At 49.1% G+C, this 25676-nt stretch overlaps 2 protein-coding genes and 1 pseudogene across 11 annotated transcripts in view; 2 read left to right on the top strand and 1 right to left on the bottom strand.

The window, feature by feature from the left end:
- ERI3 (ERI1 exoribonuclease family member 3) overlaps positions 1-5759 on the top strand; it is a 129190-nt gene extending 123431 nt beyond the window's left edge. For all 8 annotated transcript variants that reach the window (XR_010940809.1, XM_067725876.1, XM_067725880.1 and 5 more), the window contains one exon: positions 5234-5759. Coding sequence is in view for 7 of the 8 variants with exons in the window: in XM_067725876.1 (XP_067581977.1) it covers positions 5234-5316 (83 nt within the window). In the remaining variant the exon portion in view is untranslated. The remainder of the gene's footprint in view (positions 1-5233) is intronic.
- A 426-nt stretch (positions 5760-6185) lies between these two features.
- Positions 6186-14733, bottom strand: DMAP1 (DNA methyltransferase 1 associated protein 1). Of its 3 annotated transcripts, none has more exons than XM_067725870.1 (10): positions 14319-14733; positions 13680-13771; positions 13228-13423; positions 8300-8458; positions 8005-8172; positions 7530-7715; positions 7329-7400; positions 6972-7044; positions 6537-6832; positions 6186-6298 (listed from the first exon to the last, which is right to left on the bottom strand). In XM_067725870.1, exons 1-10 carry the CDS (start codon positions 14421-14423, stop codon positions 6239-6241), a joined length of 1407 nt encoding a protein of 468 aa, XP_067581971.1. In that variant the 5' UTR covers positions 14424-14733; the 3' UTR covers positions 6186-6238. The 3 variants fall into 3 exon arrangements, with proteins under 3 accessions (XP_067581971.1, XP_067581972.1, XP_067581973.1); XM_067725871.1 differs by having other exon boundaries at positions 14651-14726; XM_067725872.1 differs by lacking the exon at positions 14319-14733 and adding an exon at positions 13994-14280.
- Positions 14734-17907: 3174 nt separating this feature from the next.
- Positions 17908-23481, top strand: LOC137208803 (transcription initiation factor TFIID subunit 9-like; annotated as a pseudogene).
- Positions 23482-25676: the final 2195 nt, after the last annotated feature.

Raw genomic sequence — 25676 nt, 5'->3', positions numbered from 1 at the left:
TGTGTCTAAGGCTTCCTTTAGGGCACACTGCCTCACAGCCCTGTAAGGTCAGCGGCTTGTCACCCTGCTGCTCCAGGTGTCCTCTCAATCTGGTTTGCCTCTTTGATCACTTCACGTTCATTCTCTTTCCTGGCTCCCACAGATCCATGTGTGGGGATGGTATATGAGACAGAGGCATCGTTTCAAAAGCATGGGGCAGGTGTGGACAGTTGGATCAATGGCGACAGGACAACTGGCTACCCACTAGGGGAAAAATAAAGTTAGATCTTCTACTTCTCACCACATACAAAAGTAAATTCCAGACAGATTAAAAAATTAAATACAAAAAGTATTCAAAGAAAATACATGCTAGTTTTCTAATAACACTGGGATAGAGAAGTCCTGTTTAAGCAAGATACAAAGCCCAGAAGCCATAAAAGAAATGCCTGATAAGTTTAGCTGTCTCATAGACGTCTCAAGACTTAATACATCCGAAGGTACGTTCATCACTGCCCCAAACCTGCACCTTCTCTGGTTTGCCTCATCTCGGTGAGTGGCACTCAGATCCTAGACGCATCCCTCCTCCAGCCCTCCCAGTCCCCTCACTAAGTCTTGCTCATTCTATTTCCTAAAAATCTCTTGCCTCCATCTGCTTCTCCACATCACCAGTATATCTCCACCTCCATTTCCACCGCCACTGGCCTAGTTCTGGGCTACCATTTCTGGCCTGGACCAGAAATACATAGTAGAGTCTGCTAGTTGCTGTCTCTGCCTTCCGCGTTAACACCTGTAATCCTTGAAAGATAATTCTGAAACACAAATCGGGTCCTGTCATGCTCCTCCTCAAACACGTAAGTCTCCCCATCATTCCCAGAACAGTGAAATTATAAGCTCCTTAGTCTGGCATTCGGGGCTCTGCAGAGTTTCTTCTAGATGGCCACTGCTGACCTCGCCACCTTCATCTCGCCGCTCCCCTGCCTCTTATTCTTCATCATCCCCCACCTGCTCAACTTAAATTTGTGGGGCACACTCCACATTTCCCCTCCAGAAATGTGCCTGTGCTGTTCCGTATGCTGAGAACACCTCCCCACGTCAACCCCAACTTGCTGGCCGGCCCTCTCTGCATGTTTAACTTCGTCCTCCCAGGAACCCTTTCCTGAACCTTGGACTGAACAAAGTGCCCTTTTTTGTGCCTCCTTCTCTCATAGCACTGCTCACACTGCACCACTTATAGATGCAGTCTCTGAGCTCTTCGAGGGCAGGGAGCTGCAGAGTCTGCAGCCCTGTGGCCCAGCATGGCCCTGCGCAGCCGGCACACAGAAGGTGTCGGTGTGTATTTGCTGAATGAATGAGTGCATGAATAGATGGCCTTCCAAGAGCTTCCTTGGGTCCCTTCCCTCCTGAGGGTGGCCCTGGCCCAGGCTCTGCATCCTGTCCTCTACCGTTCAACTCCCAGACAAGTGCAGCCAACTGGAGCGTGTCAGCCTCAGGTGGTTGCCCTGTGTGTGTTCTTGCCGGCTGTCCTAAGCGATCTGAGCCACCCTTCCACTAGCAGCTGTTTTGCCAAGCAGATATTTGACTACCCTTGGAGCCAGCCAGCAAGCTCATCCTTTGTTAGGTGCTGGCCCCCACTCACCTCTCTGAGGGGTTTATGCAGCCGACCCCTGCATTACAGCCTTGGCAATATAAAAACATGAAAAATTAATTCCAACATTAAAAATATTAATGCCCCCCAAAAGAAGAGGGCAATCTTGTCACGAGTTGATGTTCCTGCAGGAACATAAAAACAGGTTAGTCTTCTAGAATTTGGAGGTGAGGAAGACCTACTCTTGGAGGCCTCCATTGTGGGCACGAGGCTTCCTGCCCTCGACCTCAGAACAGCCTCAGGCTGGCCTCAGTAGCTCAGTGACGTGCCACAAGGTGGGGCTGCTGACCCAGATGGCCCCAGAGCTTCGAGCAGAGGACTTTCTGGGAGGCTCACCCGGTGCTCTCTCTGAACTTACGGTCTATTAAAAGCTCAGATTTGTCTCTGTGCTGATCAGTGGGTTGCACTGACTCTTAGGTCGGCTTTCAGGGCTGTCTTCCCCAGTCTGGGTCTCTCTTCATTGTGGTGGGCCAGTTGCAACAAGTTAAGACTCCAGAATCCCCAGTGGACAGGGTCAGTAGTCAGTTTGTGGCGCGAGTGACAAGTGGTTTCACCAAGTGTGCTGCTGGCCCCTGTGTAATCTGTGCCACAGATTGTACAGTATACACCTTCTCACCATTGGGTCATCCAGAAAACTAGCATCCTTGCCTTCCCTTCAAGAAGAGAGGAGGTATTCCACACACAGCATGTGCAGACATGTGGGTGTATCACCCGTTCAGTCCTCCCAGTAACACTGAGGTAGTATCTGTTGTCACCCCTAGTGAACCTGAAGTTTGGAGAAACTCGGCACTTGCCGCAGGGCACACAGCCAGTGGGCGAAGTTAAAACTACAAACAGGTCTGACTCCAAAACCCACTTTGTCATTTTCAGAAAACATAAGTGGTTCCTTGAGGTTGGAATCCGGGCGTTGGGAGTAGAGAGTGACGGGGGTGAGACCAGAGATAGCAGGGATCTGTTTTTGCAGGGCCTTTAACTTGAAGTCATAATAAGGAATGTGTAGACTTGAAAGTAAGGGCAGGGGAGCCACTGAAGGGATTTAAAGAGAAAAGAACGTGATCAGATTTGTGTGAGAAAGATCACTTTGGCTGTAAGAGAATGGATTAAAGGGAAAAGAAAGAGGACCAGCTGCTGTTGTAAGAGCAGGAGATGATGGGGTCTGGACTGGGAAGTGGTGCCAGAATGAAGGGAAGTAGATGATGAGACAGAGAAGAAGATACAGCCTGCAGTTCACGCTTGATTGGATTTGGGGGGAAGGCAGGATGTCAAGCTTGAATCAGGTTTCTTCTGGGACATTTGGGAGTGCCATTCACTGGGATGGAGAACATAGGGGAGAGGAGCTTGGGGGAGAAAATTAGTTCACTGCTGGACGTTTTGAGTTTGTATAGATACTTAGGAAGAGAGGTTCCAGAGGTGTTTGGATCTGTGGTCTGGAGCTCAGGAGAGAGGCCCAGACGAGACAGCAATTTTCAGAAGCTCAGGATGTGGATGAAGCCATCTGGCATGTAGAGTGGGGAGAGGTCAGGGGCAAGACTGGGGCACATGGACCTTTGCCCAGCTCCAGACAAGGCACAGGTGGGAAGTCAGTGCTCCCCCACTGGATGGCTGGTGGCCTGGGGGGAGGAGCTGGGCACATTCACTTGGGCCAGGGGAGGTAGATTGAGCAATTTGTCCAGCAATGAGGGAGGAGCCAGATGAAGTCGATAGAAAACTAATTTTCTTTTCTGCTGGAAGAAATGAGGTGTGTGGCCGCTGGGTAATTGCAGATAACGAGGGGACTTATTCTTAATATGCACAGCGGCCACGGTCCCCAGAGTGCCGGAGACAGCAAGGATCGGAGGGGCCCTGACAAGGCCAGATTTATTTGGGAAGAAAATCACCTATCGTGGCCCTTTCAACGGTGCCGTGACAGCCCCTGGACCCTGTCATAAACCCTCCCCACTCCTGAGGCCCGCCCCTCCTGCACAGCCATTCCTGCCCCATTCCCCTTCCTGTCGACTACCTAGCTCCTCCCATCACAGCCCCCTCCCTCCACCCTCTACCCCCACAGCACAGGCGTGCACACTAAGGGAGACAAATGACGGGGCCTCAGCTGAGCGGGGCGCGTGTCCGGCCCATAAACCATGGGGATGGGTCACGTCTGGAGTTGCCATGGCCGCCACTACCCACCCATCTGTCTTCTCACTGTTCCGCCTCACACCAGCCTTCATGGCTTCCCGAGCACCTAGAGGAACAAGGTGTCCCTGTGGCTGGGTCACCTGTCCATGCCCACATCCACTGTAGCTACGTTCATACTGAGCTCTGAGAGACAGGACCCCGTGTGACTTGTCTGGCCTGACCTAGAGAGCTGTCTGCTGAGCGCCAGGTCTGCAGAGCTGGTGTCTGGCTGATGATACAGGACCTGGCCTGACCAGACTCCTCCCACTCCCACAGTCTTTTTCTAGCTCTGGTGGATCCCCTTTCCTGCTAAGGTCCTGGCAAGGGCAGGCTGGGAGCTCAGTGCAAGGGGTTGGTCCTTGACAGACGCAGGGGCCTCGTGACCCCACCTTGACCTTACCACCCCCACACCTGATTATGACATCGACGTACTTCTGCCACCACAGCATCGACCCCACGAGGGCGGTGGCAGCTGAGGTCCTGGTTATGGCACAGGAGCAGAGCACCTATGGGAGGTGGGAGGGGGATGGAAGAAGAGGCAGGTGAGGGAGTCGGGGCCCATGACCATGATACTGAGGCTCCAGAAGTACCTGTTCCTGTGGCCACTGGGGTCTAGGACAGTTTTCACCACGGAGTTTCTTACGGCAGTCAATACCGAGGAAACTGCTGTGACAGGGTCTGGCAGGCGCAGATGTCTTTAATCTGAGATATGGCCAGAGACAGGGCTGAAGCCTGCCGGGGTGGGAGAGGCAGGGCTTGGGCTGAGCTACACAGGCGTGTCTGGTAGAAGGCTGCCGGCCAGGGTGTTAGGAGGACCACAGACCCGGCCCCTCTCCACTGGCCTGGGCTGCACAGGAGCAGGCGCCCAGGCGGTAGCTGCTGGAGCACGTGAGCCTGGGACCCCGGCCCGGAAGTGCCGAGACTTGTGCCTTGTCACCAGTGATCATGGCCTGGGCCACATCTCCCACACACATGCAAGTGCCGGCAAAGTCACCCTGGCCGTGGGCGTGATGAATGGCTGCACAGTAATGAAATGGAGACATCAAGACGGGTGGCGGGAAGACGGAGTGTGGCAGACGGGCCGTCCCCACGCGGCGGCAACAAGAAGGATCGCCCAGCGGCCGGGGGCCGTCAAGGGAGAAATTACACATTTACTCTGCCTTTTTCTTACTGCGACGGTGCCCATACATCACCGCTGGGGCCAGGGAGGGACACGCCGGCCAATTTCCAGCATGAGTTATGGGACTCAGAAGCATTGAGACCAGGCTTCTTGCTGGCCCAGCATCACCCGGCCTAACCTGAAGCTGGAGTTGCTGCCACCTGGGGGGAGGACCCACTGGTTTAGAGCCTATGGCTCCTGAATCTGAACCTGCCTCCCACCCCCACCCGTGTACCTCTGGGCCCACAGGGGAAGGCTCTGGGGCCCATCTAAATGTCTTCTCTTCCTCTTTTCAGATGACTGCAAGAACATCGCCAACATCATGAAGACACTCGCATACCGAGGCTTCATCTTCAAGCAGACATCAAAGCCGTTCTGACTGGCCGAGGATGGGATGGGGCAGGACAGGGTAGCTGCTTGGCCCAGCCCAAAACCCTCCTCTCCCTCACCAGAGGGGCAAAGGGAGAGTGGCACAGCTCTACGTCCAGAGTGTCCCCCAGCCCGCCCTGTGGGCTTGTGTCCTGGGTAAGGCTTGGCCACTTGGCCCCTCTGGAACAGACACTTTGTGCCCCCTACCCCCTCCCCTCAACCTCAGCCCAGCATCAGGCCCTCCCATTGTGGGCCTGGGCTGGGGGACCTCCTCCTCACTGTCTCCTCCCAGTACAGGCTTCTTGCTGGGGCCACCGAGCCCCCCTGTGCCCCCTCCCATCTGTAGTGCATGGTGTGTGGTGCCCCCAGGGCTCCAGGACAGATCAGGCCCCACCTTGTGTCTACCCCCATCCCCGCTGTGAACGTGCCACTGAATAAAGTCGGGGAAACGAGGCCCTGGGTGTGTGTGTGGACCAGGCAGTGCCGTGCCTGACACTGTCTGGATGTGCAGGGGTTACAGCATATGCCAGGCTGCCCTGTGCTCAAGGCCACCAGTAGAGCTGGCAGTCTCTGGAGCACCTAGGGGACCCACACCGAATATGCACAGGGCCCTGGGGACTGTCTGAGCACAAGGCTGTGTTCAAAGCAGCCGGTATCTACGGTCACTGCTGTGTGTGAACCAACCTGAGTGCAGAACCACGGGTGTTCCTGGATACAGGTGTTTGGGCAAAGCTGGTCAGTGGTTAAAGGGCTGCTAAGGGCCTCAGTGCAGGCAAGCCCCAGCGCCATCCCCATGGAGTGGGTACGGTGATCCCCCTCCTGCCCACCCTCCCAGCCAGGGGCATGAGAAGTGGTGGGAAGGAAAAGGAAGCAGCCCAGTCCAACTCAGCAGCTCTATTTACACAGCACCATCCCACACCCCGTGTGGCCCCTCACGGCTTCTTGGCTTTCTTCACAGAAGAGGAGCTGGAGGCCGATTCCCGTCGCTTCCTCTGAGGAGACACAGAAGGTGCTGAGGTCAATGGCCCCCCGGGTCAGATTCAGGCTGGGTGCACGTGTTTCACTCTCTGAGTCAGGAAGGTGATGCCCACTGACCGACCACCCACTCCCTCATTCTCAGAACCCCTCAGAGTGACGACTCCTGTTGCAGGTACTAGAGGGGGTGGGGCCTGCGTACGCACGTGCGTGTGCTCACTAGCAGGGCCAGTTTGCGCTCTCCCGGCCTCTTACCGAATTGGGTGTGAGGGGTGCGCCCACCACATCAATGATGGCGTCCTTGCTGGGGTCCGGGCCGAGACCAGGTTCAGGCACCGCCGGCTCCGCTGGGGCCGGGGCCGGGCCTGATGCCGGTGTGGCGGGGCCCCCCAGCACACCGGCCCGGGCCAGCGCCTCGTGCCGGTGCCGCAGCATCTGCAGCTCGTACTCGCAGTTGGCGCATGCCTGCTTGAGCTCGTAGAGCAGCACCAGGTCACTCCGCAGCTCATTGAACATGTGCACCAGCTCCTCCGTGGGCGTCGGGCTCAGTTCTGTGGGCAGGTGGGTGGAAGGCACAGGGACAGAGCTGGGGTTCTGTGGGGAGGCCAGCAGCCGGAACTGCCCCCCCATGCCCGGCCTTCATCCGCAGCCTCGGTGGGGACGTCCTGAGGGGCTGGCCCCCGCACTCACCCACACCCAGCTCCAGCAGCATCTGTTCCAAGGCCTTGATCTTCTTCTGTCCCACAGAGCTTGGCAGCTTCATCTGCAATGACCCAGGCAACTAAGCCCTCTCCCCGCCACAAGCGGTTTAGAATGAAGGAGACTAAAGGAAGTGGGGGGAGTGGAAGAGAAGTTAACCCCTAGAGGCAGCTCTGGGTCACAGAAGAAAACAGCCAGTAAGCGGAATAGAGTGAAAGCTGTGAGCTCGGCCTGGCATCCCCCTGAGATCCCAGTACGTCCGCCTCCACCTGCACCGGCCCCATGGCCTGCAGCATTCAGGCCGCAGAGCCCAGGGCCCAGACACAGTGAAGGAGGTGACTCACGTACCCGCTGGCTCCGCAGCGTGACGCCTGCGGACTTGAAGTCTGGGAACTTGATGCCTGCTGTCTCAGGAACGGCCTGGGGGAGAAGGAGTTACGGAGACCAGGGTGTCACGGGGAGAGGGCCCAGCGTTAGTCCCAGCCCCCTGCCGGCTCCGCGTGCTCTCAGAGCCCTCCACCCTGAGCTGGGCTGACTTGGTCTCCACACCGGCTTCTCAGCCTCCTTTTTCTGGGGGAGCTTCTTCTTGGGGGCCTTGCGTTCCGTGCGCCGCTGCTCGGCAGTGGTGTCCGCCGCTGTTATCAGCTTCTGCAGGTCCTGGCTGCGCTTCTCCCGCTCCTTCTTCCGGGCCTCGATCTTGCGCAGCTCCTGCAGCAGGTACTCCTCCTCCGCCACCTGGGAAAGAGACGCTGAGACGCCCGTGAGGGTCATGGGGCGGTGAGAGGAGATGGGGAGACGGAGGGGTGCCGGGGCTGTCTGTGAGGGAACCTGAGCAGCAGGGGATTGTGAGGGAGGTGAGGGCTACAGAGAGCAGGGAGGATGGCTGGCGAGAGGCAGGACTGGATGGGGGCGGGAAGAGGGGGAAGAAGGGGAGCTGGGGTGAGGGAGTTGAGGGTATGGAGGAGGGAGGCAACAGTCAAGGGGTTTCACGGCACGGAGCAGAGTCTGTGGGACTTGGGCTGACCTGCTCTGGGGTCCGGTTATAGAGACGCTCCAGCTGTTCCTTCCGCCGTCGCTCGTGCCCAGCATCAAACACTGGTATCTTGAGGTCTGTGCCTGGCACGGCCCGCACGTTGGCAAGCTTGGCACAGATGTGGTAGTAGCGCTCCTTCAAGTCCTCCACAGAACGCTTCTGAGGATAAAGATATAGAGAGAGGAAGGATGAATACTCAGAGGCATGTGGAAAGGAGAACATGAAGGCAGTGGGCCTGCCACGCCCGGGGGTTGGGCCCACATGCAAATGCACGATACCAGCTCACCTTGAACTGCTGGTGGTCATACCGGTCGTGGATAACAACAAAACGTAGGTCAAAGCGGCGGCTAAGATCAAAGAGGTGGTCGGTTTCTGCCTTTGTCCAAGCGTCGTCATGAAGATAGAGCTGGTACTCCTGCTCTGAATACACGGGCACCTGCACCGTCTGCAGGCATGGAGGGACAGGGGGCACGCCCACGTCACGGCACGTCCCGCAGGCTCCAGCAGCCTGACCACAGCCCCTCCTGTTTATTGTCAATCCCTGGGCTGGACAAAAGCAAATCCTCTGCCTGGAACCCTGCACAGGGCACCTGGAGATGATGTTTCCAGAGCAAGAAAAGAAACTCTCTGCTTGACCAAACGCCCTGGCAGCCTCTAGAACTGCTGCCTGCCTCTGAATCCACTCCAGGACCAACTTCATCATGCCTTGGGCTCCAGAGCCTCGGTAACAGGACACATGCTCCTGACCCAATGGTTAAGGTGAGGGGACCACGTGTAAGTGCTTCTGGGGAGTCCAAAGGTCAACTTTGGAGTAAGGAAGATGGCTAAATTCTGGAGAAAGGCCCAGGAGCCCTAGTCATGGCACACTTGTCTGAAGCACTCCTGCCACCCAGTGGTGACAGTGAGACTTGCAGCTCCCCCAGAGCTGGCCAAGGTCACATCTCTAAGGAAAAGGCACCTGAATCCTACTCGCAACATACACCCCCCCACCCCAACACCCATGTCCTGTCCCCCAGACCTCCCTCAGGGACAAACAGCACCACCACCAGCTGCGTCTATCAGTCAGAGACCCCAGGAAAGAGACAATGCTAGGCTGGACCATGGAAGTTTCTCCATCAAAGACCACATTGGCTCTGAACCTGCTCTCAAAACCCTTATGTCCAGCTGCCTCTTGGACATCTCCTGCTGGAGATCCTATATACATCTCAAACTGAATATGTTCAGGTGATACATGTTAACTAGGTTTACTGGGGTGGTCATTTCACAATATATACAAATACTGGATCATTATGTTGTAACCTGAAGCTAATATATGTATGATATATAATAATTATACCTCAATTAAAAAAAAAATCCTAATATGTTCAGTACTGAGCTCATCGCCCTCCCTCAAACTCCTATCTCCCCCAGTCCGGATCTCAGTCAGTGTCACCATCACCCAAGCAGAAACCTAGCAGGCATATTTAAATCCTACCTTTGCCCTTGACCCATCCCCTTTCCCACATCTGTGGATTTTACCTCCCAATTCTGTATCTCCTCTGCCACAGCCCTGTCCAGACCACCACTACCCCTTGCCTGGATAGAGAAACAGCCTCCCCACTGGCGTCTCTGCCTCCATTTCATCCTCTTCCAAACAATTCTCCATCTGCAGCCAAGATGTGACCTCTCTGAACACGGCTACTTAAACTAAAGAGAAGCTCACCGTCAAGCAAGGGAGATGGCCATTCATTCAACAAATATTTATCATGGGCCTGCTAGCCCTATGCTGGGGACACAATGCTGGATAAGACAGACAGGGGCCTTGCCTTCTCAGAGCTCACAGTCCAGCTGAAAATTTAGTAAAGTGCAGCGAATTTGATGACAAAGGTAATGCCTAGGGTATAATGAGTGACACCTGATGCAGCCTGGGACAAGGGTTGTCAGGGAAGAGGTAAATGGAGCCTGGTTCAGTCTTAAGGTTAAGTAGAACTGAACCAGGGAGGGAAGGCGCTGGAGAGACTCCTAAGCAGGGGGGCCACATAAACAGCGATGAGAGAGAAATGGCCTGATGTGTGCGGGCTTGGCAGTCAGGGACACTAAGGGAAACAAGAAAAGGGTGAGACAGGGAGAGGCCTGAAGAGAGCCTGGAGAGTTGACAGAGGGAAGCTGCTGTGAGCCCTGTGTGACTGCTAAGGAGTCTGGAATTCAGCCTGTGGCTGACGGGAGTCAGTGAGGTTAGTTTTAAAGAGAGGAGTGAGATGGTCATGATTCTCTTTTTTACAAAGACCACCCTGGCAACAGTGAAGACAGGGTGAAACATGAGCCTGGGAGACCAGCTGGCAGGTTTAAGAAATAATCCAGGTGGGAAGTGAAGAGGCCTGAAATAAAGCAGCACCAGTGGAAGGTAGAGAAAAGGGCATGGGCTTGAGAGGCTTTAGATGAAACATCATAGGATGTGACAACTGGCTGTGAGGGGTGAGAGAAGACGCTGTCATAGGTAACTCCTATGTTTCTGGCTTGAGCAGGAAAGCGGCTGGGGAGCCACAGACTGAAAGCGGGACCCCAGGAGAGAGCAGTATTGGAGGGAAGATTGTTAGTTCCCTTTACTTCGACTTTACTCTCCACCCAGTCACCACGATCTTTCTAAAATTCAGATCTGATCCCGACACCTCTCTACTTAAAATTTGCCAGTGGCTCCCTAAAGACATCAGAGCAAAGCCCAAATTCCTGAGCCTGGCTGCCAAGCCCTGCCTGACGTGGCCCTGCTGCCCTCTTAGGTCTCATCTCCCACCATATCCTACCTTGGACTTCAGGCTCCATCAACAGGGAAATGCCCACAGCATCCCACACATATGACTGATTTTTCATTTATGCCTTTGCTCATGATGTCCCCTCTGCCTGAACAAGTCACTGCACTCCTTTTCTACTATTACCTGGTAACATCCTTCAAGACTCAAATCAATACCATATGACCCAGCAATCCCACTCCTGGGCATATAACCGGAGAAAACTCTAATTTGCAAAAATACATGCAGCCCTATGTTTATAGCAGCACTATTCACAGTAGCCAAGACACGGAAGCAACCTAAATGCCCATCGACAGATGAATGGATAAAGAAGATGTGGTATATATATATACAATGGAATATTACTCAGCCATAAAAAAATAATGAAATAATGCCATTTGCAGCAACATGGATGGACCCAGAGATTATCATACTAAGTGAAGTAAGTCAGACAGAGAAAGACAAATATCATACGATATCACTTATATGAGGAATCAAAAATATAATACAAATGAACTTATTTACAAAACAGAAACAGACTCACAGACATAGAAAACAAACGGTTACCAAAGGGGAAGGGGGAGAGGGATAAATTAGGAGTTTGGGATTAGCAGATACAAACTATAATATATAAAACAAATAAACAAGGTCCTACTGTATAGCACAGGGAACTCTATTCAATATCTTGTATTAACCTATAATGGAAAAGAGTAAGAAAAAGAATACACACACACACACACACACACACACACACAACTAAATCACTTTGCTGTACACCAGTAACACAACATTGTAAATCAACTATACTCAATTAAAAAAAAACTCAACTCAAGTTCTAACTTCTCCAGGAAGTTTCCATGACCTTCAGTTCCTCCCAATATGGCATGTATCCCACCAAACTGTAATTGCCTGTGCCTCCCCCCAGCGCCCCAACAACATGCAGAGTTTCTAGAGGGCAGATACTGTGTCTGATTCATGTTTGTGCCCTCACTGCCTCGGGCTTGACGCGGCATGGAGTAGTATTTACTAAATACAAAATGAACACTCTTTTGTCTTTACCTCAAATTGTCTCATCCAACCTTCCCACCCCCACCTCAAATCTCTTACCTCTTGCTTATCCCTTCTCAGTCTTACATCTCCAGCCTCTCCCTCCACTGGACCTGAGGGGCCTAAGGATGGTGGTGAGGGGCCTAAGGAGGAAAACCAGTTTGGGGGCATGGGGGAGAATGAGGGGTCACACCTGGACGTACTGAGTCTGAGAGGCCTGTGAGCCATCCAGGGGGAGGTGTCCAGGTGCAGGTGGGTATACTGGCTGAGGGGAAGGAAGTCAGGACTTGGGAGTCCTGGGTTCAAGCCCCCAGTGCTTGCAGGCTCGAAGTCTAGGCTGCTCCAAGCTGCAGAGACTGTGGGGCTATATCGTGAGTGGCTTAAACAACAGCCTAGGGAATCCGAGCCCAGCCCAGCTCTGCTTCTCCCTGGCTGGGTGAGTCTGTACAAGGCCCTGCTCCATCTGAGCCACAGTAATCTAGACCAGAGATAATTCAGCTTGGATTAGGGTACAGAGAATGAAGAACACAGGCAGATGGGATTTATTATAGAAACAGAGTCAGCAGGACTCAATGACTAGATGTATCACTGAAGTCTAACTCAAATGCCAGCTTCTCAGAGAGGCCCTCCCTGACCACCCTATCTATTAGGCCTCCCCTACACCTACAAGTTCACTCTTTATCTCATTTCATATCCTGGTTTTATTTTATTGACGGCTCTTATCTGAAAGAATCCAATTCATTTGCTTACATGTTTGTTATCTGTCTTCCCCTACCTTCTTTGTCCCATTGTTGATTGAAATAATATGAGAGCTAAGGGAGAAGCTAAGTCAAGGATGATTCCCAAATTTCTGGTTTGGGCAATTGGGTGGATAGTGGTGTCATTCATTCACTTATGTGAGGAACAGGTTTGGGGGTGGGGAACTGAGAGAAGATTATGAGTTCTGCTCAAGGGTATCCACTTGATCTGAGGTACCCGTGGGGCCTTCAGGGAGAGAGGTAAGCAAATGACTGGGTATATGTGGACTGCTGCTCTGGACTGGAGATACTGAATTGGGGTTAATGGCATACAGAGGGCAACTGAGGTCACAGGGTAAATGAGACAAACTAGGGAGAAAGTAGAGAGTGAGAAGAGTAGAGCACCTAGGACACAGCTCTGAAGAATAGCGAGAAATAAAAGGCTAAGGCAACAAACCAAAACTCAGAGCAGGTCTAGGAGAGGACAGGATCCCATGGGCAGTGAAGACCCACAGAGGTATTTGCACCAATGACTGAGTGGGTAACCACTGTTAATGACCTGGCCTGAGGGGGCCTCTGGAGCCAACTAGGAGACTGGAGTGCTCAGGCAAGTGGCTCAGAGTAGGTGGGCAACCTTGGCCTACGTCCCAATGGTGGTGGCTCACCTTATTGAACCTGGCGAAGGGGTAGTCCTTGCCCTCCTCTGCTGCCCGTCGCCAGTGGAAGAACATGGCTCCATCCTTGCGGGCTGGGTTGGTGAATGGCATCCACTTCCACGGCCGCACCTTCTTGGAGCCCAACTTGGCCTTCACTGTGCGGTAGCCTTGACCAGTGTCACTGGGTAGCAGTGGGGGTGCATCCCTGGAAGCAGGGTTTAAGGAGGTGAGAGATTACAGTCAGAAGGTGTGTAGAGAGCCTTTGGATCCAGGCTGCTGATCTACCATAGAGCAAGGAAGTCACGTCCTGGAGTGAGACATCCGAGCTCCCACAACCTAAGCAAGCGGAAGCCCTGTGTGGAGAGGGGACGGGGGAGAAAATGGCTGGGAAAATTAGGAGTTAGGTACATGCAGGTTGGTCAGGGACCAAAGCCTGGGGGATCTGGGATTCTAATACTTGCTTCTTGTCAGAGTAGAGCAGTGCATAGACCTCCCGGTGCATGCCCTCGGGCCTCTTGAAGGTCAGTGTCTCAGAGGACTTCTTGGACTTTTTCTGGGGAGGGAAACCACAGGAGAGGAACCACAGGCTAGACTCCCTTCCCTGAAAATTCTTTAGCCCAGCTCAATCCCTGAACAAACCAGCATCTACAGGTACAATGACACACATACACACTGTGACACATAATGACACACTATGAAGGTACAGAAACCCACTCAAGGGGCACCTGGGTCTGAGCAGGTCATTCCCCTCCACACCCGTACCTCAGAGCCCTACCTGTCAGAGCAGAAGATACTTTTCCAGCATCTCTCAGCATGTCACACCGAGTTGATGTCCCCCCAATATCCCACAAGTGTCACACTCTCTAGGTCCTGTCTTACAAATGTCACACCCTCTTGGTCCCCACCATTTTCCACGGGGTCCCACCTCCTCCATCCCATCTCACCAAGGTGACACATATTCTCTATCCCGTTATTTCACATCTTTTACCGCCCATCTCACAAGAAGTGTGGCACCTCATCTCTCCCCGAGCCGTCTTCCGTTGTCACTCCTACCCACCACTTCACTAACGCTACCCAGCGCTCTCAGGCACCACTGCTACCTTGTCCGGATTGATAATGTCCTTCTTGCTGATGGTCCCGGAGGCTGCATCCCCCTCTGGACCCCCGAGTTCTAGAATGTCCCGCACATCCGCGCCCGTAGCCATCGCGCCCGAGAGATGGGGGAGCGCCCCGAGGTCAATAGTCAGTGCCTGAGGAGCTACCAGGCTCAGATCGGGGGGCAGAGCCACTTCAGCCCCAAGTGGGGGCGGGGTGAAGAGGCGGGCCGCGAGGACGAGAGTGGCTCAGGGTCAGGTCGGGGCCCCGCCACTGTCCCGCCGCCTGGGTCTCCCTAACGGCCCCAGCTGTCTCCTAAGCCCCAGGACCTCCGCACCTAGACGTCCGGGCTGCGGCCCAGCGACTCCCCTATCCCCGCAAAGCCGCAAACAGACACTTCCGGTCGTGCGCGTTAGAAATGTGGCCGTCAGGAACACTTCCGGTCTGTGCTTAGCGGAAACCGAGCCGGCTGGTAACCCAGTGTGAAAACTACTGACCGCGCAGGGACTGCTGCACTCCTTGCCTCCCAGGAGCCCGCGCGTTTCCTGGGCTGCCTGCTTTCTGGCATTTTCCCTCTGCGTTGCTCCGTCGCGCAATGAGGAGAGAGTGCACAGCTTTGTGACCTTGGAAGTCGCTTAATTTCTCTGAACTCGTTTCTTCACTTTAAAATGGAAATTGTCATGGTACCTGCGTAAGTGGAGTGCCAATAATCCATGTAAAACATTTGCACGGTGCCTTTTTTCATTACATAAATTAGTGGTATTAATTGCCCCTGTTCATTAAGTGCTAAGTACGTACCAGATACTGCTACGCGTTCGAGATGAAGAGATCAACTGGACAAGGCAGAGTTTCCCAGGGTGGCTGCCAAGATGGAGTGAGGTCTGGACCCTCACTTGCACCTCCTCTGATGGGTGTGGGGGGGGGTGTAGGTCGGGGCCTCATGGGGCTTTCCTGGAGCCCAGCTTCATGGAAATTCACTAGTCTGGGAGCTAACTGCACTAGTGTGGGTTCCAAAGAAGTCCAAGAACACAGCCCCAAACAGGTAGCAGCTGGAAGAAGTATCCCTCAAAGGAAGAAACTTGCTGATCTCCCTGGAGAGAGAGAAACTTCTAGAACAGGAGGTCCTGAGGAAGCACAGAAGGGACAGGAGAAGCAGCTCCCAACTTCAGCCTCTGCAAACTAGCCTGTAGACATGGAGGACACTGGGCATTGAGCATGGGGGATGGAGTGGAGCTTGTAAGGTATTAAGGAGACCAGGCCCCAAGCCAGGGGCATGTCAAAAATCCAAGCGGGGCCTGGAGAAGCAGACAGCCCACACAAGTGAGCTATCAATGTCGTAAGTTATTCTGGCTTGGGGGCATATGGGGACGTAGCTGCTGCAGCCCACAAGCCTAGCTAGACCCTGAAAGTTTGAAGAACTGGGCCTAGAGGTACAAACCTTGCCCTGTTCCTGAGGCCTGATTCCTGGGTGAATCCTCTGAGCTCTAAACAGTTTGCAGGGGAAGCCAGCGTCTTGCAGCAGAAATTGCCCACAGGGTAAGGGAATGATCCTTGGAGCGAGAAGTGGGAGAGGGTCCTGCACCTCTGCCTCAAAACCCTTGACTCTGCCTGTAGTTACTGTGTTGCATAATTATTTGTTTAAGATATGTTTCTCTTGATAGAATCATTTCTGTGAGGGCAAGGATCATGGTACATAAATGTGTGTATGTGTAAGGCATTATTCTAGGCTCTGGGGATGCAGTGGGTCAATGAGATACAAATATTTCCCAGTGGGGCTTGTAACTAGCATATGAACAATAAAATAGATAGTGTAAGTTTGATGGTGACAAGTGCTGTGAAAAAAATAAAATAGGGTAATAGGATGGGGGACTATGTGGAACCTCAGGGAAGTTTTCTCCAGGGAGCTGAAATCAGAGCTGAGGTTTAAGTGATGGAAATAGCCACAGAATACCTGGGGAAGGAGAGTTTCAGACATGAGGAATAACACGTGCAAAGTCTCTAAAATGGAAGGAACTATGTGTTGAAAGGACATAAAGAAAAAAGGCCAGTGTGGTGGCTGTTGGGTGAGGAGGGGGAGAATAGGAAGACTTAAGATCAGAGGTAGGCATTGGGGGCCATGATAAGGGGTTTACCCTAAGGTTAATCATTTGTCATTCTGTCTTGGCCATGGCCTGGTTCTGTCGCCATCCTGGAGTGCCACCTTAGCTGCTGCCATTAAGAAATCCCCCAGAATGACGGGTCCAGAGCTGCTCATTCCTTCGGGAAACTGAGTCCAGGGGTTGGGGAAAAGAGGACGAGAGAGGGATGCCTCTCTCTTGACCCTTCTGGGGAGCCACTGCTACACTTTCTCTACCAGACTGCAGGTGACAACGGGTCTCCCTGCCAGCCCCGAGAGGAGCTTATTCTGCGGTGCCCACCCAGCTGACCCTCTTCAGGAACCCAGCATCACTTCTGAAGAGACTCTTGCATTGCAGTGTCCTATTGAGGGGCCTGGGAGAGGGACTTCAGGCTGGGGTGCTCTGGGGCTGCAAAGTTGACTTTAACAGAGTTTTTATTCAATCCTGAGAGCAATGTGAAGCCATTGAAGGGTGTGTGGAGGTGGCATGGGGAGGAGAGTTAGGAAGAAGGCTGAAAAGAGTCAGATTCATCTTTTAGAAAGATAACTGGTGGCTTGCCAGTGGGGAGGATGAAGCTGGAGGCAGGAGAACCTGGTGAGAGGCAGCGGTAGAGACAGCTGGAACTGGGGGCTGGTTGGCTGTGGCAGTAGGTTGCAGAATAAAAAAGAGTCGCAGAAGCCCCTCCCTCCTCAGCCTCTCTGTTCACAGCTGCGCCCAGAAAGAGTGGACTGGAGCTCCTGAGTGCCTGGCCTGGCTCTCTCCTTCCTTTCCCCCTCTCCCCTCCTCCCCTCTCCTACCAAGACTATTCACTCCTTAAGCGTGGCACTGGGTCTCCTCATCCTCTGGTCTCTCCCAGCATGTGCCCTATTTGCAGGGGCTCCTTAGAAACTGTGGGAAAGGGAAGGTGGTCTGTGTGTGGTGTGATCAAGATCCAGAACCGCTCAGTCTGACCTGGTCTTGCTCAGGTTAATTATGAAGAACATTTTCCAACTAATAGGACAAATTTCCCACTTTTTGAAATGTGCAAAGAACATGATTAGGAAAGTCACAGAAGAAGTGCAACAGCCAGTAACCATACAGATAAGCATTCCACCTCACTGGGATTGAAAGAGCTGAAAAATTGAAAGCTATAATGAGAAATCATTTTATGCCTGTCAGATAGGTAAAACTTGAACATAACTGTGATACCTATTTTTGACAAGGATATGGACGACATAGGCACCAGCCTACTGTTGGTGGGAATGTACATTGATTCGATTTTGTTCGTTAGTTCATTCAACAAATAATTGTTTAGTACTTACTGTAAGCCACTTAGATATGCCACTACATGCCAGGCCCTGTGCCATAGAGGCCTCAGCAGTCCAGAAGGAAAAGTGATCACTGCCTTCAGCTGGTACATTAAGAACTGTGCACTTGATCGTGTGAAAGTTGTACCTCAATAAAAAGAAAAACAGGTAGATGGGAACTGGAGCTGCCAATGAGGCCTGATCAAGATGACAACCTCTCCAAAGCATCCTGCGCCCCTGGGGGGAAAGCCAGTGGGGCGCGCGAGATTGGCAAAGTCGAGGGCAAGGAGCTGGAGTTCGGTGGCATCGACAAGGCCTGTGTGGTCCCCGGCCAGTTCTGGGGGCCAAAGAAAGATGAAGACCTCCTCTGGGAATGGCTGGAAGACACGTGTGGCACCAACAGGGAGCAGTCCCCAGACAGTGCCAGGTGCCTTCTGGAGGGGAGCGCCTCCCTTGGTGCTCTCGGGAGCCCCGCCCCCGTCCCCAGCCCCAGCGCTGAGTCTCCAGAGTTTGCGGCTGAGTGGAGACTCCACCTCCATCCTCCGCAAAGGAAAAGATTGCTGTTGTCAAACTCACCGCCCATGTATTCCAGGGTTTGTGGGAGTTCTCTCCCCGCACCATTTCAGCTGTTTTGGAATTCGTGCTCTTGCAGGCATCTCCTTTCTCTTTCCCGTGCCAGTTCCACGTCGACAACTACCAGCTTTCCTGAATGGACTCCTGGCCCCTTCCCTCACCCTCGCTCCCCTCACCTGTGGTCTATTTTATGCCATTTGGCTTTTTTTTTTTTTTTTTTTAGTTCAGTCTTTCCAGCAGCCAGAACTCTGAGAAATAAGTTTCTACTGTTTAAGTCACTCAGGCTATATAGTATTTGTTAGAGCAGCTCAAACTAAGACAACTTTTTTTCTTCTTTTATATACATGTTGTATTTTTCTTTGAGCCAGTCCTTCCAAAATCTTGGAGTATCTTCCAAACTTCTTTGCAAGTCAGTTCTTTAGCTTTCCTAAACTAAATAAATAAATAAAAATTAAAGTAAGAAACAAGATGCCCCAGCTTATACCACTCACCTCAAAGAAAGAGTTAAAAGCTTGGTGGCCCTCTTCGGGTTTGGAGGCGACGTGTACTATTTTTGGGCATGCTGCTCTGACTCACTTACCAGTAATCTGTAAGTTTAGAGAGGAACCTGGCTTCAAAGGGGGTTCTCCAAAAGGTAGATCCAGGTTACAATGCGAGCTGTGTTCCCAGTCGGGCCTGATTATCCAATAGACCCAGTGGTTTTGGAAGTATTTTGTGACAAAAAACTTACATATACCTTCTGGCAACCCCAATTGGAGAATTACAGCATGGGCTCCTAGGATTCTGAAGTAAGGCTCTGATCCCACCCGCAAACCACTGGCTACTACTTGAAAAGCAGTCTTTGGCTTACAGTGACCCTGGTAGAAACTGAACATTTGTCCACGAGACGCTGTGAAACCACCCAATGTGAACTGAGAATTATCTAATCTGCTGGACCATAAAGTTGGGGATGCAAGTCAGCATTCCACGATAAAATGTAAGGAGTATTTAGACCTTTCTTATTTTCAATTACAAATACTTAGAGCTATAATTCTCACCCTAATGACTGCTTTAGCTACATCCTACTAATCATTTTACATTTTCATTATCATTCTAATTTCCCTTGCGATTGCTTCTTTGATCCATGGATTGTTTAGAACTATGTTGCTTAATTTTCAAATATTTGGGAGTTTTCTAGGTATCATGATTATTGATATCGAATTTAATTTTATTGTGGTCATAGAACATATTCTATATGATTTCAATCCTTTCAAATTCTTTTTTTAATTTAATTTTATTTTTTTATACAGCAGGTTCTTATTAGTTATCTATTTTATACATATTAGTGTATATATGTCAATCCCAATCTCCCAATTCGTCCCACCACCACTCCCCACCCCCGCTCTCCCCCCTTGGTGTCCTTACGTTTGTTCTCTGCATCTGTGTCTCTATTTCTGCCTTGCAAACCAGTTCATCTGTACCATTTTTCTAGTCAATCCTTTCAAATGTATTGAGGTTTGTTTTATGGCCCAGCATGTGGTCCATTGGTGAACATATCGTGTGTATTTGAAAAGAATGTTTATCCTGCAGTCCTGGTACAGAGTTTTATAAATTTCAGTTAGGGCAAGATGATTGATGGTATTGTTCACATAATCTATGTCTTTATTGATTTTTTATGTCTCTATTGCTGAAGATTTTTTTTTTCATCTCCAGCTATGATTGTGGAATTGTGTATTTCTTCTTTTAATTCTGTCAATTTTTGCTCCACATATTTTGAAGCTCTGTTATTACACATTTTTAATTATTATTTCTTCCTGGTGAATTGATCATTTTATCGTTATGAAATATCTATCTTTATCTCTAGTAATAGTCTTGGTCTTGAAGTATACTTTATCTGATATTATAGCCACTCCAGCCTTCACAAGCTTACTGTTTGCATGGTATGTCTTTTTCCTTCCGTTTTCTTTCATCTTTTAGAGTACATCTCTTATATACAGCAGATATTTGGGTTTTGCTTTTCTTTATCCATTCAAACAGTCTCTGCCTGTTGAGACCAATAAGTATTCATTGAGCGATGGGTGGTAAAGGAAAACATGCTTAAGCCTGGTCTCATTTGTATCCTTTCTACCTGATGCTGAATGCTTTTGGACACTACAGACTTCAGAGTGGATCAAATAGTTTGCAGGTTATATTGGGCAGTTCAGTTTGCAAGGTCACTTGTCCTGGTTGTCCCATGGACAAGCAGTCAGTTTCCGTCAGGAACCAGTAGTAAGATAAAGCTGTTTCTCAAAGGAGATCCGTTACTTATCAGACAGGGCATGGCTTTCTTCTGCACTGCTGCTCCTGGGCTCGTTATAGACTCCCTCAGCAAGATGCCTGAAACATGATTGGGATCTGGTGGGTCATGGAGACCAAGTGGCCTATCTACTTACATTGCAGCCTAGACCACCTGGACAATTTCCTTTGCTCTGGACTCCTCTCAAAGTTGACAGTCTTTCAGGTCACTCAGTAAATGAGTGGGTTGCAAGACACCCAGATGTGATGTATGCTCCCTCAAAAATCCAAGAAAACCACCAAGTACCCAAATTCAACTACTCGAAGACACCATCAACTGAAAGGTGCATCTTTATTTATATTCCACTGTGAAGAATTTTATAAAACACTATCAGTTAAGCCATAGCATACTATTGATTGTAAGATGAATTCCATTTCAGAGATGTTAGAATGTTGGAATTGTGAATGTACTAAATGCCACTGAATTGTTCATTTTAAAATGATTAATTTTATGTTATGTGCATTTTACCTTAATAAATTATTTTCTTAAATGTGAATCAGTAAAATATGGTATTCTGTCTCTTTCATATGGTAGGAGGTTGTAAGGCAAAGCAACTTGTACGTAGGACGGACATTGTGACGCTCCCGAGTACACTGGCTCTCCAGAAACATCACTCATATCTATTTTCATGGAGTTTACCTTATTTACCTTGATTTGCCACAAGGGATCAACAGAAGGCTGTCACAGAACTATGTCACTATGTCCTCCTGCTGACAAGGGTTGTCAGAAGTCACCCATTAGCCTTGAGGAGCCACTTCCGCTGGCCAGGGAGGCTCAAGGGGGTAGGACTTTGGATGCTCTGAGTCCTCTGACTGCTTTCTTTTCTGGTCAACGCTCTGACTTTCAAATATGAGACCTGGCAAGGCTATGAGCTTTTTGTTTTGTTTTAATATTTATCTATTTATTTGGCTGCCGGGTCTCAGCTGTGGCACTCTGGATCTTCATTCCCGCGTGCGGGATCTTCATTGCAGCATTCAGGGTCTTTAGTTGCGGCATGCAGGATCTACTTCCCTGACCAGGGATCGAACCCAGGCCCCCTGCATTGGGAGCACTGAGTCTTAACCACTGGACCACCAGGGAAGTCCCAAGGCTGTGAATTTTACTGATATTGCACTACAGTAATTCTCAATATAACACTTTGGATTTGATTTTCAGTTACTATCAGCCCCACGACTGCAAAAGATAAATTATTTTTATCATAGACATAGAAAGCCAATGGTTTGGGGACTTGTCTTGAGCCAAACTTTTAGAGTATTAAGCTTCACATTCTTTTTCGTCATTCTGTCCAGAAAGAAACCCCTCTTTACAGCAGTTCACAGATCCCATCTGCCCTCCACACTGTTCTGTGGCAGAGACCACTTGGTTCCCCAACACTTTGCCTTCAACGCATCTTTCATTCAGGTGATACTTGATTGCAGATGATAATCTATGGGCAGCAGGCCAAAGGCTACCTTTGATATTAGCTGGATTTTCACTGCCCAAAAATAAATACCAAATTCATGCCTGTTCTGATACCAATTTCTTTATCAGTTAAAGCTCATAATTCTGAGTTATGTTTTCCAGTAAAAAAAAAAAAAGTAGCCAAAATTGTTCCAAAAAGAATTAGCAAACCAAATGGAGCAATAACCATAGAAAAAAGAAAAATATCGTCATTGAGCTACAATGTTACAAAGTAACAGGCTGAGAGTTATAAATAGGTGGTTCTAGTCGAACTTCAAGGAACAGATTATTCCTCATTTAAATAAGTTGACTTCAGAGCATATAAGAAGATGACATTTTTCTCAGCTCATGAAAGTAGCACAATATCAGAGCCTAATAAAGAGAGAAACACATTTGAAGGATACGTAATTTTCACCTTATATAATCTATTTAAGAAAATAAGAAAAGGCCCAACATACTGTTCACCAGTCAGGGTGTATGGCAGGGTGGAGCTGGAGGGCGGAGCAGGCAAGGTAAACCAGGGATTGGAAAAACCACACTAGGCAAAGGACTTGCATCAAAACCAGGACTGAACTACGTTCATGTGGGTGATTTAGCTCAAGGAGTCTGATCACTAGATATCACGGATTCTGGCAAGATGCCTTCCCCCAAGAGCATGCCAAAAGATGCACAGATGATGACACAAATCCTGAAGGACATGGAGATTACAGACCATGAGCCAAGAGTTATAAATCAGACGTTGGAGTTCGCCTTTCAATTTGTGACCACAATTTTAGATGATGTGAAAATTTATTCAAGCCACGCTAAGCAAGCTACTGTTGATGCAGATGATGTGCGATTGGCAGTGCAGTGCTGCACTAACCAATCTTTCACCTCTCCTCCCCAAGAGGTTTTTTATTAGACGTTGAAGGCAAAGAAATCAAACTCTTTTGCCATTGGTCAAGCCATATTCAGCCCCTAAATTGCCACTTGATAGATATTGCTTGACAGTCCAAACTATAAACTTAAATCTTTACCAAAAAAAGGCATCTGCTCTGCAGGAAGAGTAACGGTTCCACAGTTAAGTGTTGGTTCAGTTAGTAGCAGACCAAGAACTCCCACTCCAGGCACACTAACCCCCAAAATCATGTCCGTTTCAACTAAGGAAGGGACTCCAATGTCCCTCACAGAGCAAAGGTTTATAGTACAGATGCTCACTTCATAGTCCTAGCTGTAAAAGCATCAGTTCCTGCAACAGCAGCAGTTCAGAATGTCGGATTAATCCATCATTAATAGGGTCCCAAAACATTCTTATTAACACTAACACGGTGCCATCACAAAATACTGCCCATGAATCATCAAACACATTAAAAGAAAATGTGAAGGTGATGGCGATGATGATGGTGATGACGATGAACATTTATACTCCAGCCGTAATACATGTAACAGGTATACTTGATCTTGAATCCATTGTACTGAAATTAAACACACACATGATGTTTTCAAGTCGTTTTAGAAAACTTCAGTAGTAGTTAATGAGTAAATACAGTCACCATACTTTTCAATTAAGATGTTGGATTTTTTTTAATAGGACTAGTAATTGTTTTTCAGCAGCCTTTCAGTGTAAAAAGTTGTCATTTATGAAAGAAAGAAAGAAGAATGGTTCAGCATTAGATTATATATCAATTTAACCTATTATATTAATAAATAAAAACATTTTAAATGAATGTCTTGATAAATTCAATGCCCATTAATGATATAAAAGAAAAAAATGTCCTAGCATCTAGGAAAAGAACAGTCTTAATTTGATACACTGTTTTGTTTTTTGGGTTTTTTTAAAATTTATTTATTGATTTATTTATTTATGGCTGCATTGGGTCTTCATTGTTGCGCGGGCTTTCTCTAGTTGTGGCGAGCGAGGGCTACTCTTCGTTGTGGTGCACGGGCTTCTCATCGCGGTGGCTTCTCTTGTTGTGGAACACTAGGCGCGCTGGCTCAGTAGTTGTGGCTCACGGGCTCTAGAGCACTGGCTCAGTAGTTGTGGTGCACGGGCTTTGTTGCTCCGTGGCATGTGGGCTCTTCCCAGACCAGGGCTCAAACCCGCATCCCCTGCATTGGCAGGCAGGATTCTTAATCACTGCGCCACCAGGGAAGTCCCACATTGTTTGTTTTTAATAAAACAATGATAAAAACCTACAGCAAATGCCATACTTAATGGTGAAGCAATAGACACATTACAATTGAAGTCAGAAACAAGACAAGAATGACCTTTATCACCACTACTATTAAAATGGTATCACTTATTTTCTCTAATTCAAAATGAGAAGGAAAACACTAAGAGGTATAAACATTAGAAAAGGAGAGGCAAATTGTGATTATTTGCAAATGACACTATTGCTTACATATAAAAACCTAAGAAAATCAATTGATAAACTATTAGAATTAATAAGAGAATTCAGCAAGGTGACCACATACAAGAGCAACCTAAAAAAAATCAATAGCTTTCCTATATACCAGCAATAACCAATTAGAAAATGTAATAGAAAATAAGATTCCATTCACAATAGCAAGAAAAACTATTAACCACCTAAGAGTAAACCTAAAAATAGAATTTATCTCATGCCCTTACAGATAGTTCAAAATTAGGAAATCCATCAACCTAATTAATCACATTGATAAAATCAAGTTGAAAACTGTACAATTATACAGCAGCTAAGAATATTCAAGAACAGTTTCTGGTAAAAAACACTAAGTAAAACAAGAGATAAAAGATATTTCCTAACTATGATAAAGAGTTGTTTATTTTCTTTTTCTGAGAAACAAAGAGCAAACATCATATTAAATGGCTAAACATTAAATGCACTGCCATTAAAGTCAGGAACAAGGCAGGGACCGTTGCTATCACTCAAAATTGTTTTGTGTAAAAATGAAAGAGAGGACTAGAAAAAGGGAGTAATGACTTCATACAGCAGACCCCATTCCAGAGTCTGAGAATGCCCCCTGCCATAAACAAGAGGACATGCTTTGATTTTATATTACACAATAGAATGGAAATTGAAATCTTACACAAAGACAGAAACTGATCAAAAGAGGTTATTTTCTTCTTTCTCTATCAAAGCCATTGCCAAGTACTATCCAGATATTACTCATACTGCTCCTGTCCTCTGCTTGAAGGAAAGATTTTTAAATTGTCCGAACAGTCCTGAGACCTGTCAAAATTTGAATGAGGGACTTCTCTGGTGGCACAGAGGTTAAGACTCTGTTCTCCCAATGCAGGGGGCCCGGGTTTGATCCCTGGTCAGGGAACTAGATCTCACATGCCACAACTAAGAGTTCGCATGCCACAACTAAAAGTTCACATGCCACAACTAAGAGTTCACATGTCACAACTAAGGAGCCCACGTGCCACAACTAAGAAGCCTGTGAGCCGCAACTAAGACCTGGCACAACCAAATTAATTAATTAATTAATTAATTAATTAATTAATTAAAAAACTGAAAGCTTTGATGGGTAGAGTACTCTTGGTTGTAAGTTTTTGCCTTTTGTCACTTTAAACATATCATGCCACTCCCTTCTGGCCTGCAGAGTTTCTGCTGAAAAATCAGCTGATAACTTTATGGGGAGTCCCTTATATGTTACTTGTTGCTTTTCCCT

Source organism: Pseudorca crassidens, chromosome 2 (assembly GCF_039906515.1).
Source record: "Pseudorca crassidens isolate mPseCra1 chromosome 2, mPseCra1.hap1, whole genome shotgun sequence".
In the NCBI taxonomy this organism is placed as follows: domain Eukaryota; kingdom Metazoa; phylum Chordata; class Mammalia; order Artiodactyla; family Delphinidae; genus Pseudorca; species Pseudorca crassidens.
Note: the sequence above shows the minus strand (reverse complement) of the source record. Positions and strands in the feature narration are given on the sequence as shown.